The sequence below is a fragment of the Etheostoma spectabile genome, chromosome 9, assembly GCF_008692095.1.
Source record: "Etheostoma spectabile isolate EspeVRDwgs_2016 chromosome 9, UIUC_Espe_1.0, whole genome shotgun sequence".
Lineage (NCBI taxonomy): Eukaryota > Metazoa > Chordata > Actinopteri > Perciformes > Percidae > Etheostoma > Etheostoma spectabile.
In genome coordinates this window covers 10,849,734-10,863,823 of record NC_045741.1, presented here as the reverse complement: position 1 = coordinate 10,863,823, position 14,090 = coordinate 10,849,734, and the positions used below count along the sequence as shown (strand labels likewise).

General features: G+C 39.7%; 1 protein-coding gene across 3 annotated transcripts in view; it reads left to right on the top strand.

Annotated features, from left to right (window-relative positions):
• Positions 1–14,090, top strand: part of LOC116695823 (contactin-associated protein-like 4) — a 91,486-nt gene that overhangs the window by 65,700 nt on the left and 11,696 nt on the right. For all 3 annotated transcript variants that reach the window (XR_004333563.1, XM_032526307.1, XM_032526306.1), the window contains exons 14-18: positions 31–193; positions 3,347–3,474; positions 4,088–4,258; positions 6,888–7,106; positions 10,295–10,534. Coding sequence is in view for 2 of the 3 variants with exons in the window: in XM_032526307.1 (XP_032382198.1) it covers positions 31–193; positions 3,347–3,474; positions 4,088–4,258; positions 6,888–7,106; positions 10,295–10,534 (921 nt within the window). In the remaining variant the exon portion in view is untranslated. The remainder of the gene's footprint in view (positions 1–30; positions 194–3,346; positions 3,475–4,087; positions 4,259–6,887; positions 7,107–10,294; positions 10,535–14,090) is intronic.

Genomic DNA, 14,090 nt, shown 5'->3' with positions numbered 1-14,090 from the left:
TGTGTGTGTGTGTGTGTGTGTGTGTTTCAGAGGGTACTCCTTTCACCTGGTGGGTTGGAGGTCCGGGTCCAGGTCAGGTCCAGACGTACTGGGGCGGGGCTCAGCCGGGCAGCCGGCAGTGTGCTTGTGCCCTGCAGGACAACTGTCTGGATTCAAATCACTTCTGCAACTGTGATGCTGACCACGACCAATGGTACTGTGCCTTTTAATATGGTTCTGTGTCCTGATATCCATTATGTAATAAGCTTTTACAAGAAAGATTTTGCATGTTCTTCAGAAACATTAATGAACCCAGTAAACACTGTTCATGTATTTCTTAATCACAATGTATGGGTCTTTAGAATCTGATCTTTTGATTCTTGATATTAAATATGTAATAGTGCATGATAAGGTGTCTTGACATACTCTACGGAAATGCAGAAAACATTTATTTCATTCATGTAATAACAACTGAGTGTCCTAATATGAAAAAAGATTAAGATGGGGGCAAAGAATTCCATAACACCACAAGAGGCAATGTGTGGTCCACCGAGTTCTTTTCTATGTCCATATTGGGACGTGTTGGAGTGCACTATGGCATTAAAGTAAAATAATGGAGGCAAGGTTTGTCAGTTTACCCCACAATAATGAGCATTACCAGAGAGTTGACAGGTAATAATGAGTGTTGTTTCAATAGTTAGCTGCCCTTTAAAGGAATACGCCACCGTTTGTTGAATTATAACTTATCTTGGTCTCCCCTAGCTGTAGATAGGTGGGCCAACTTCTTGTGCCTTACTTCTAATGAGTACAAATAGCAATGCAGATTAAGACTAGACAATTTCCTTGATTTATACTATATTGGGTGGAAACACAGCCAAAGCACTGCTACATGGCGCCCAGAAATCACGCAGCAACTCTGTGTGAGTACAGGTCTAATATGGGTCGATCTATCCCGTAAAATAACCATGCGTCATGTTTACAGTAATCACTTACTCTGTGGACAGACGTTTTTCCCAGTTGAATTTATCACACCCAAAAAAAAGTCAAGGACTGTAGGGTGCCTCGCATCCTCGGGCTGTGATTGCAACCTCCTCCTCCTCCTGTAATTTTATTTCCAAAGCATGCAGCCCCTCTTTTGAAAACTGCTTCTGGATCTTGACTGTCGGAAAAGTCATCCTCGTCGTCTCTCACAAAATCTGCCGTGTTCATCGCTGTTCACTGTGCACTGTAGGAAAAATAGCCCGCTATTCACGCCGGGTATGTTGACGGAAGTTGGGGGGTTTAAGGTGCTGCATGATCTCTGCACCAATGTAGCAGTGCTTCGGCTGGGCTTCCACCCAATATAGTCCCAAGTCAATTTCTGCCAAGGAAATCGTCTAGTCTTAATCTGCATTGTTATTTTTTCTCTTTGTGAATATGCAGGCCACAAGAAGTAATTAGGTTGTTCTTGTTTTTTTGTTGGCTCACTTTTACTTACAACATGCTAACCAGCAACATAGAGTTTTATTCACTACGCTAAGCTAACTACTACCAATGTTGCACCGGACTAAAACAATGCATGCACCTAGACAAAAAATGCGTTGGCCCACCTATCTACAACTAGGGGAGACCGTGATAAGCCCTGTTTCAACAAACGGTGGCATATTCCTTTAAAATACATTGGCCAGTGATTTAAGGCAGCATGGCTCTAGAGATGATGATGTTGCTCAGTCAATCAGTCCACCACTTTGGCCCTGACTGAAATTATTATTTGACTGATTGCCATTAAAATTTTGTGGAAGATGGTAAACATTGTATGTTGCATGCATTAACCATCAAACTGGTGAAACTGCATTTGTATCATAGTAAATGATTAAAAATGTCACTATAACTCAACTTTAATGTATATAGAAACAGTACCTATGTAAAGAATTTGGTTTGACCAGCTATGAAAAGAAATATTTTATTGTTCTTCTTCAGTATAGACATAAAACATTGCAGACATCAATTGCTTCTGATTCAATTAAACAATTCAGTGAAATTGGGCTCACTGCTCTAATCAAGTCATTAAAGGAATTCCGTGTTTATCATTGCAACCTGCCATACTGGAAAGAAAAGAGGCATGCAACATCCATATGTATTTAAATCCTTTTATCCATGCTGTAAGCAATTATGTATTTAGGTCACCTTTTCCAATCCTGTGACCAATTCTGCAGTAAGACCCATTTTCCCATATTATAACCAATCCTGCTACTGTCTGGATAGCCGAAGGGTCCTTCTTTCTATTATCTCCCTGCCTAAATCTGTGCGACTCCTACTTTATTCTCATAGACTTTCTTCATGCTGTCAATATTTTATCACATTCACCTGCGCTGTGGGTGCCTACTGTCCTAGATTTATTCTTTAACAAAAATTCCCAGCAACAATGCTGACTGCTGAAACACCATGGAGCAGAGAGAGGGACTGGTGGTGCTGAATGTGCAGATGAATCACTCAGCCTTGTGTCAGCTGAAATGCTTTTCTTCATTTGAACATCTGCATGTAAACCCCCGAGATCAAATGTCACACAGTCAAGACATTGAGTGTTGCAGTATGTCCCCCAACACAGTTAAGTTTGAGTTCAGGTCGCCTGTATGCACGATCAACTTTCATTCAACTTTCTAATGTTAATATCTTCTACACATCATCCCTTCTTTTTCTTTATCTTATTTCACACGTCCTTCTCTCCTTTCCTACTTCTTCTCTTATGTTTTCTTCTCCTACTCCTTCCTATATCCTTTTATGCTCCTTCCTTCACCTCCTCCTCTTTTGTCTTCTCTGTCGCCATCTTCTTCCTTCCTCCTGCCCTTCTTCTTCACCGTTGCCTCTTTGTCATCCTCCTCCAATCTCTTCCTGTCTTTCTCCTTCCCCTCCACCTCTTGTCCTTTTCCTTCTCATCCTCCTCCACTCTTCTAACTTCTAACCCACCTCCTCCCCTTATTATCCTCTTTGATGTTCCATTTCTTCCTTATCATATTTCCTCTCTTTCTTCTCCCTTTTCTCTTTATTTACTTATGTGCTACTTCTCCTCCTCTTCCTTCTTTTATTTCTTCTTCTCCATCCTCTCATCCTTCTTCTCCTTATCCACCTCCTCTGCCTCCTTCTTCTTGTCCACTCCTTTTTTTCTTTCCTTCATTTCTTTCCCCACATCCTCCCTCCCACCTTCTTTTCTTTCTTATTCTTTTCCCCCCTTTTTCTATTTCCTTCTTTTGCTTCTCCTTTTCTTCCTCAATTTACTCCCCCCATCGCCACTTCCTTCTCCTTCTTCCTCTTTTCCTCCTTCTTTTTAACTTCCGCACCTCTGCCTTCGTCCCCTTTTTTTCCCTTCTTCCTCCTCCACCTACTAAAGGGCTAATGACTCAGGTTTGCTCACCCATAAGGAGACCCTCCCAGTCAGGTCTCTGGTGCTGGGTGACATCCAACGACCGGGGTCAGAGGCCGCCTACAGGGTGGGACCCCTCCGTTGTCATGGAGACAGTAAGTACATTTCAGTTGCTGGCATCGATGTTTTTTTCCCACACGTATTGTTGCTTGTTTGGATATTCTCATAACAGTGTTCTGATGGATTTTCCTATTAATCAATAAATTGGTTTTATTCAACTATACCGTGAACTGAACCAAAGGAATCCCTGTATCGAATCTCCTCCCTGCCATTTCATGGCTTTTGGCCAATTAAACGAGCTAATTAGCAGACCAGTCGATAAAATATGACTCTCTTTATGTTCTTTACTAACAACTTCTAATGAAAAGCTTTATAGTAAACTAATCAAAGTGATATGATATACTGTATGTTACCTTGTTTTAATTGCTTCTAATTTCAGCCTTCAGTTTAAATGCCATGTAAGATAAATCAACATAAATGAGATAGCGTAGCTAGAGTTGTGCCTTTGTTCTCAGCTAATTACCTGAACAGTTGGTGCATTTGTTTACTACACGATTTTCATTATACAGCCATCATGATGACATTTCTTTTAATTAGCTTTGTTCCAGAGTGATATATCCACTTTTTGAAAAAAAGGATTTTTCATCCCTTTTGAATTAAAAAAAAATTAAGGAAGCATATGAATTATTTAAGAACTTTGTCTTTCAGAGAACTTTTGGAACGCTGCGTTTTTCGACAAAGAGACATCTTACCTTCATTTCCCCACCTTCCACGGAGAGCTTAATGCAGACATCTCCTTCCTGTTTAAAACAACGTCATCCTCTGGGGTCTTCTTAGAAAATCTGGGCATCAAGGACTTCATCCGGATCGAACTCAGCTGTAAGTTGGAACTCAACAATGTTCTGCCTCATTACCATATAAATGTTTTTTGGTTACATCCTTAAAACCTGGTAGTGGGAGCCTGTCCTCCCAAGAAGAAAGGACAGATCAATCAAAAATGACGTTAAAGTTCCCCCTCACTCAAAAATGGGTTGTTACTTCACTTGTGGTTTAACCATAGACTGCTGTTTTCACCTCCCTTCTGCTGAAGGGGGAAAGTGACTCCGTGCTCACCTTAAATCTGAGTTAAAGACACCTACAAATCAGCATGTTTTTGGCACATCTTGTGTAGAAGCCAATGTGCCAATGTGCCACTTACACAAGTGTAATGTGGAACCACCAGAGCACAGACACTAAAGATGGACTTTCAGTGAAGCAGGAGACAACTTGTTGCAGTTGTGGCAGTTAAACCTTTGAAATTAAAAGCGTCCATATTCATAGATTCTGGATTCTTCAATTAGGAAAAAGGAATAGATGTAATTTCAATGGGTGGATGAAAGGATGGATCAATGTCAATTGAAAAAATGTATTTAATAATGTCTATTTAATGATATCATGCTGATATGGGCCTCAGATCTGAAAATGCTTATATGTGTATAGCACAATCCTAAATGATTCTGCTGCACAGAAAGGTAAGAAATAAGAAGAAGAAGAAGAAGAAGAAGAAGAAGAAGAAGAAGAAGAAGAAGAAGTCTCTAGCACGGAGTCTGAGGAGCCAAGTGGCCAAATTGTACGGTGATCTAACACAGATAGTGCTTCTGGTGGAAACCCCGTTATTGTTACAGCGGAGCACGTCTCTTATCTCATGGCACCATTATTTCTGCTATTATTATGACAGCAGCTGGCGTTGAGGTGACTCTGTATCATCATTACCTCTGTTAACATGACTGGAGCTGGGCCAGAGAGCAGCCTCTAAATTAAGTTATGCCTCCGGGTTTTTCTATGAAATGGTTCTACAATCCCACAGCAGTACAGTTTTCTCTCCGCTGTCAGATCATCCATGAGGGATGATGACCACTTGGCTAACTTCACCCCTAAATGTAGGCATGCGGGCAGTGTGATGATGGATGAAAGGATTCTATGTGGCCAGCTCACCTCTCTTTATTGTAGTAGTTGTGTAGTTAAGTTTTTAACCTAATAGAGCTGTGACAATGCTGCATAGGTTAATGACTACAGCATGTTAACCTGCTTTAGGTTTGGAGTTGCAGTCCCACTGGGATGGCACACACTGAAATTGCTTGCTGTTAACATGTAGAATGTTGTCTTTCTGTGTGTGTGCGAAGGTAACTAAGTAGGCTGCATTTACTATACTTAAGTACAATTTTGATGTGCTTTACTTACGTTTTTACATTTTATGCTATTACTTCTACTCCACTTCCTTTTAGAGGCATTTATCATACTTTTTATTGCACTATATTTATTTTAAATCTTTACACACACACACACACACACACACACACCACACACACCCACACACAGAAACTAACAGATGTGAGTCTGTAACTGCAGCAGTAAAAAAATCCCTGCCTTGGGCACTTCTCTGAATCACTTAGATCTGCGTCCAGCTGTCCGTCCATCGTGCTAGCAGATAGACGGGCAGGAGGAAGTCACTTCGCACGTCTGCCAACATACGATGATGGAGGAACAACACTGACTAATGGGTTCACTGAAATATGGCACAATCTGGTTCAATGGATTTCACACATTTCATTTAGAACATCAGAAATATGAGATTACAACTGGATCTGGAAATTACAGATTTGGTTCTGTTTTGTTTGTTTGATTGTCTGTCAGTCTGGTGTTGTGTGGGCCAAGGAAGAACCCATTACATTTTGGAGCGGATCCAAAGCAGGGGGCGGATACACAAGTCATTCTTCACTTTTGTTAACATTGCAAGATTCAGCATTTGTGCGGCGTTCATGTGTGAGAATAATTGGAAAAAGGAATTCTCAACTGGGAAAATTCAGACTGCATCAACATTGTGAGATGCCTTGGCAGAGGTCTGCGCTCTCTGAGTTACCTTCTAGTTTCTTACACGTCTTTGGTAAACAAATTATTTTAAATCATTCATAAATAAGGTAGCTAGAGAGGTGCCAGTTCACCCCCTAGGCATTTAACCCCCAACTGCCATCCCATCTCTCCATTAGTGTGTGGAGCATGTATAGGTCCTAAGCATGTGTGTAATTCAGGTCTGTGTTTAATGTGTGAGCAATGTACTAACAGAGTGAAAAATTGTGAATAAGTAATTATACTACTTCTTCTCATCGTGCTACAGCTTTAAGAGTGTCAACATCATTACACACAGTGCCATGATGGATTTTTTAAAATGTGTTTCTGTCTGTGCAAAGATAGCACTGCAACGTGTTTGGGAGCGACATAAGGGATTTGCAAAGTGTCACTCATCAGGGGACACAATTATCGCAAAGTGTCAGGGAAGATTTGTTAATCAGTCCATTAGAATTCGGCGGGAACAAGTCAAACTCACTCTGCTGATGTGGCAGGCGCCCAAGCATCCGAATGCATCTTCTTCTGCACCACAGTCTGTGTGTACAACAATTTCACTCTTTAACATGATTTTATGTTTTCTTACTTTATCTGCTGTTGTTCTGCTCATCATCCTCCTTTCCAGCTGCCTCAGAGGTTGTCTTCTCTTTTGATGTGGGAAACGGGCAGCTGGAAGTGCGAGTGGAGACAAACATCCCGCTGAACGACAACAGGTGGCACAGCGTGCGAGCCGAGCGAAATGTGAAGGAAGCATCCCTACGTGTCGACGAGTTCCCTGCCACCACGCAGGAGGCTCCTGCTGACGGACACATTCATCTGCAGCTTAACAGCCAGTTATTCATAGGTGAGATGCAGGCGTGTGAATTGTGTGTGTTTTCAAATGCCTTCAAAATGTGAGACATATGAGTACAGTTCAAAGTTTTTAATTTAAAAGGTTTAGTACTGTTATGTTTTGGGTTTGGGTTAACCTAAGTAAGGGTTAGATTCAAGTTGAAGTTAGGATTAAGATTAGGTGTGAGGTTATATGATGCTTTTAATCTCATCAGTAGGGTTGGACATTGTTTGGATTTTAACAATTCTGATTCCAATTCCGATTCTTTCTTTCGATTCCGGTTCTTATCGATTCTTGATTCCAATTCTTTGATGGGTGGAGTTCAAATGGGTCACATTTTCACAAATAAGAGGAAAGTTTCAGTTTGATTCAATGGTGTTTTTTCAGTTTTACAGGACTTTTTCAATCTAAAATAAAGCCACACTAGAGTGCTGCTTACTGTGCTCCAAGGCTGCAACACAAGAGGCGCCTGGCCGCTTCGGAAACCAAAACTTGCGCATATTAAATTGGGAAGCGATGATTGGATTTGAAACCAAATCTTCTAAAGTATTCCCAACAATTCCAATAAAGAAGTGATTCTCCTAAAATCATAATTTTTGAACCGATTCCAAGTAGGAATCGGTTCTCTATGCCCAATCCTAATCATCAATCGCTACGTAAGCGGTGGTAATAATTGCAGTCACATCTTATCCTTTCTTATCTCAGACTGTGACTCTAGCAATACATGCACATTGCATTTGGATTTCATGAGTGGAGGGAACCAGAGGATTAGTTTTTTTTGTCTCAACCCATCCTAAAGTAGGGAGCCATTCAGAGAAATTGGTGAACTTTATTTTGCAAAGTAAATTCTGTGATTCTGAACTTTGCCATTCATATTAGACAGGATTTTGGGATAAATGTTTCAGTCGCAACACAGACGTCCCTGGCAGGACAGCTGTTGGAGTTGAGGAAACCAGGCAGCTGCATGCATCCAATAACAAGAAAACCACATCCTCAGAGTCCTTCATAACCCACCTCGCCTGTGGTGCTTTGAAAGTGGAGAGTAGTGTTTACAATTTGCTGATTTTATACAGCTGATTTTGGCTGTAAAGTGGGGGGAAAATTATTTCTGTGCTAGAAAAAAAGAGAGAAAGCTATGGTAAGTGTGGGACCCAACTGACCTGCTGATTGTAATGTTGCATAAAAAAAACATACTGTGAAATACATACTCATTAGAAAGAGCATGGAAAACAAGACTTGGAAAGTCTTTTTCTATGCAACATTGAATCAAGCCCTCATTTTCACAAGTAGCTTAAGAATGTACAAGCATTTTATACTATACAATACTTTCCGACTTCTCTACTATGTTTATGACACTCACACCCCAAGTCCATGTGTCCTACTGAAGAAATAAGTCTTTACATTTTTTTTACAAATGTTTATTTCTTTTTTACAGGTCTCAGTTATATCCTAAAAAGCTTTTAGCAAACGTTACTCAGGAGGATATAATGCATTTGTTGGGAACTATTGTCACTTGTGGACCAATACACACGTGGTGCTTGAGTGACTATTTCTAGCAGCAGGACAGCCTATGTGGGATTGATTCAAAATAAACTACAGTGGCCATGTCCATTTTAGTAAAGAAAATGTCACTCAGTGCAACATTGTGGCTCACTGATGTGTCTTTTGGATAACAACGGAGCTCTATGGCACAAAAGGAACAGCCATAGCGGGCTGTGACTGGACAGGCAACACAACGTTCATAGTAAATATTCATTGTTTTGTTTCATGGGATTTGTTGACAATAAGAAAAACATTTAATGTCACTTAACATAAACATTTGGAATTTAAACTGTGACAACGTGTAATTCAACGTGTAATTCAAGCTGATTATTTAATACTAGAAGGACTCATTTTGGGTCAACTTTTCAACAATTCCATGTTTCTCAGTTCTTCTGAACTTCATCAATTTAAACTTTCCTATCTTCATTTAATCTTTTCCACAGAAATTCATAACTCTGTTTATTTTTATACTCTTTTCTGTCTGTGTCTGAGGGGATGAAAATCCACCTTGTATTATGAGGCTTTGAGCAAATATTATGGACAGTCGTTCATTCGTAAACAAGCATTCTGAAGAGAAAATCAACCAACAGCATTGATTGGCTGGCAGTGTTGAGCTAATAATCCTCCCTGAACAGCCAGAAAGAAGTAATCCTGAGTTGTTCTCCTTATGTTATACCGGCGATGCCCTTATGAATTACACCGCTGTTGGAGAGGGTGTTTTGTGTTTGACAACGACTTGATTTACAGAAAAGCAATATGCATTTGGGTATCTCTACTCTCTTGTTTTGGAAAATGAAGGTACATGTGCTCCAGAAATTATTATTAATCCATAATGTGAGCAGCTTCCCTTCTATGAAATCAATAATGCCTTGGCTAAATTTATATAACACGTTATTCTAGTTCAGCTTCATTTAATGCCATGGGAAGGAATTTATTTTGTGTACACACTGTAACACACATCCTTGTATGAACCATAGTTAAAATATTATATAATAATATAAATAATATATACTTAATTAATTAATGTATAGTTATAGTGTCTGTGTTGGCTGATGTGACCGGATATCTGTGTTTTTATCTTTCTGCTTAGTTCTTTGAGGGATGGAAGCATCTTTTATATGTATTGTTGGCCATTGTTTTAAGTTTTGGCCACTTTTCTGGTCATTTTTAGTGAATAAATTTGTAAATGATAATCAATTGTGTGCTCAAAACTCTGTGAACGGTGTGAGGTTTCTATATTAGAATGTTAATTGTCAGGTGAAAGGAGGAAAATGGTTTTTCTTTTGCTTACATCATGCTTCTTGAATCTCAGCCACACAGTTAGCCAATCAACAGCCAGCCCAGTGACCCAGGCAGTGTCAGTGTCTCAGTGCCCTGCAGAGCAGAGCAGACATGTGCATGTCAATCATATATTCTTTATTGCAGAGAAAACAAAAGAATTACACATTTACAATTACACAGAGACAGAATGAAATGAGTGTGACCATTGTTGCCAGATTGGGCGATTTAAGTTTTGTTATTATTTAAATTATGGGGATGCTCTTGAACATGGGCAGGTTTTCAGCTCTGATTGGGCTACTTGGTGTCAGTCAAACCCGAGGCAACTCACAGTGAATGTGCTCGTACTAGTGTATCATGTGTACTGTTTTTGTTGGCAGGAGGCACCGCGTCCAGACAAAAAGGCTTTCTGGGATGCATCCGCTCTCTGCAACTCAACGGGGTCACTCTGGACCTGGAGGAGAGGGCAAAGATCACCCCAGGGGTCCGACCTGGATGCCCAGGCCACTGTAGCAGCTACGGCTCACTCTGCCAGAACCAGGGTCGCTGTGTGGAGAGGGACAGTGGTTTCTCCTGCAACTGTGACCAGTCAGCCTACATTGGAGCCTTCTGTCATAAAGGTACATACACATTTAAATACACACTGGAGACTTCCTGCCAGTAAATACACCAATCAAAGACTAGAGCCCTGATATCATTAATCTTCTGTTGATCCAAAGACTAGAGCCCGGATGTCATTAATCTTCTGTTGATCCAAAGACTAGAGCCCTGATATCATTGACGTTCTGCTAAGTTAAAGACTAGAGCCCTGATATCATTGACGTTCTGCTAAGTTAAAGACTAGAGCCCTGATGTCATTGACGTTCTGCTAATTTAAAGACTAGAGCCCTGATATCATTGACGTTCTGTGGATTTAAAGACTAGAGCCCTGATATCATTGACGTTCTGCTAAGTTAAAGACTAGAGCCCTGATATCATTGACGTTCTGCTAAGTTAAAGACTAGAGCCCTGATGTCATTGACGTTCTGTGGATTTAAAGACTAGAGCCCTGATATCATTGACGTTCTGTGGATTTAAAGACTAGAGCCCTGATATCATTGACGTTCTGCCGATTTAAAGACTAGAGCCCTGATATCATTGAGGTTCTGCTAATTTAAAGACTAGAGCCCTGATATCATTGACAGACTAGAGTCCTGATATAATTTACGTTCTGCCGATTTAAAGACTAGAGCCCTGATGTCATTGACGTTCTGCCGATTTAAAGACTAGAGCCCTGATGTCATTGATGTTCTGCCGATTTAAAGACTAGTGCCCTGATATCAATGACGTTCTGTGTCAAATTAAAGACATACCCAGAAAGGACAGTTGTGCTTCTTTTTCCATTTTTTGTTGTTTTATTTCTCTTTCAACCTACTGTTAACACCATCTTTAATCATAGGTACACATAACATGATTTTGGATCTGTGAATCTGTAGCTTCACTAGACATTTTGAGATCCAACACTCTCCAGACAGATGCAATTATATTTGACAGACAGATTGACACACTGAATAAAAAAACCTTAGAGGAACCTCGCAATTAGGTTTTTTGTCCCAACATCTGCCTTGATAATTACATTTCCTTGAGAAGATAGGTTAATTTTGTAGGAAGTTAATAATCGTTTTTTGTCTCAGGCAGAGAGAGTTGTATATTGTAAAACTGCGCTAGACAACCTGCATTGGTGAAGAATAAAAGAGGAGTTCTCACTGGTATTGTAGGTTTTAAATATACTGTATACACACACTATACAGTACATATTACGCTTTTTGGCTTGTTCCCTAAATACCATTATGAACCTGAAAATGAGCATAAACTGTATTTTAAATCAAATTAAATTTATTATATTCTCACAATGTTAGGGGACTGATTAAGTATTGATTGTGACCATAATAGTAATACAGTATATTTAAAGATTTCAAAATATGTTGTTGTTGTGGTTTTTCTGTCCCTCAATATTGAATTATTACCATAGTACCGTAATTTGTTATTTACTGTATATGTCATATTGCACCTTTTACTCAAAAGTGAGTTTATATTTCTCCTGTATAGCATCAGTATAATATTAAAGTCTTGACTGTTTGATTTGAACAGCAGCCTATTCTGCTGCTTTTTATTGCATTTTATTTGCCAGCTTAGTCTTTTCTATGCAGAAGCTCTCCAAATAAAGAGGAAGAAATTTGTTTGCCAGTTTGTTAGATATGGCAGTCACAGACAGTGATGCATTAGTCAGACTCAGAGGAATAACACACCTACGTCATGACATAGGTCACGTCCACTGCATTGTGCTTGTCAACCAGGGATGGTGAGCCAGATAAAATCATATTGTTTTTCAGAAATGTACTGAAATGAATGTAGCAAATATACATTCATTTCTGTACATTTCTGAAAAACGTGTTTTATATATTAAATATATATTTTGTCTGGTTCACCGTCCCTGGTTGTTTATTAAAGCGCTAACTGTCATGAGTGAACAACACTGATTCCAGATTGCTTTTTAAGGTTTCAAGCTGACTTTTTAAAACAAAGATCCTCTACTAGTGCCTTAAATGTACACCTGATATCCTACCTGTAAGACTACAGGCTAAATCTGCACGTGGCAGGGAAAAGCTCTGCATCGTAACCGTTAGTGTTCATGTAGAAAATATTTAAATATACTTTTATAAGTAGAATTAGAAAATAAACTGTAATGTAGTACTGAAATAACCCTGTTTAGCTGCTTAGCTTACACACTTTGAAAAGCAAGACAGGTGAGATTTTGGTTTATTGTTTGCATTTTCAAACTTTGTTCGGGAAAAGGCTTTTATGGATGACAATTAACGTATGGTATGGCAAATGTAATGACATCCTGGATAACAAGTTTGGCTTGGGCTATTCTGTTTTTCTTTCTTTTTTACACCTAATCTGTAACCCCATAAAGTAATGTATGAAAGGCCCCTGCCCATGGAGGTAATTCTGAGATACTACTTAAGAACTTGTTTTGGTGGAACATGTGTACGTTCAAAACCAAAAACTCAGATTGGACAGATAGTCTAGCTAGCTGTCTGGATTTACCTTCAGGGATCTGAGGAGCAGTTAACCATAGTCCTCAGAAATCCACCGGACTTTGGAATTCCAACACAAAGAAGGCGGAAGGTAATAGGACATCCGAAAACGGACAACCGAAAAGAGTCTCATCCGGCGAAATTTTTGGCAGAACGAGAGCAATCCCGGTGTTATGTGCCTTCTGGTTTTTCATCCCACTGGTTTCCTAACCTATCCAGATCCTGTGTAAACCTATCAACAGCTACCCATGTTGACAGATTCGCTACATATTCATAAACATTTTACTAGCCTTTGCATGTCGCACTTCAATATAAACTGTAATGTGTGATGTGTAATGTGAAGTGTGCTGTTATTATTGCTGAGGAGGATTTGAATCCAGCGCAACAAGGATCATCCTAATTTCTTTAAAAACACATTTTTCCCACGGTAGAATGTTGTAGTAATGTAACAGGAAAGGAAATATCATGGATGTAGACTACTACCAACCCACATTTAAATTTCAACAAACAACAAGAATGAAAATGTTATTTGAAATGCAGGAAGTTTTGATTCATTTGTAAACTGACAAAGACGTTTATTTCTGAGCTATTCCTGGTGCTGTACTGAGGCAGACGGCTTTCTGAAGACGATACTTCAGTCAGCAGACATTAGACTGCCCCTGACTGCCTCTCTTGTTCACAGCTCGGCCTCTCAACACTTGTTTGGAGTGGGTCATAATGAGCCTGTTCTGTCCTGAAGGTCAAGCAACAGGATTATCTTAAAGGACTCCTCTAGCCCACCCTGCTATTGTGTCCATGCTAGCTACAATGTGATGCATCAAGGGCTCGTTGGACAGTGTTGAAAGTCAACATGCCGTAATATCAAATCCGTCACTACTGGAGAAATAATTAGTTAAAAGTTGTTTAATATTTTGGAGAATACACTTATTCGCTTTCTTGCAGAGAAATAGAGAGAATTCACCACTCACATGTCTTTCTGTTCTGCAACAAGCAACTGGTTAACTTAGCTTAGCACAAAGACTGTAAACAGAAGGAATCAGCTAACCTGGCTCTGTCCAAATGTAACAAAATCCGCTAGGATTAGAAATCCCCCCCC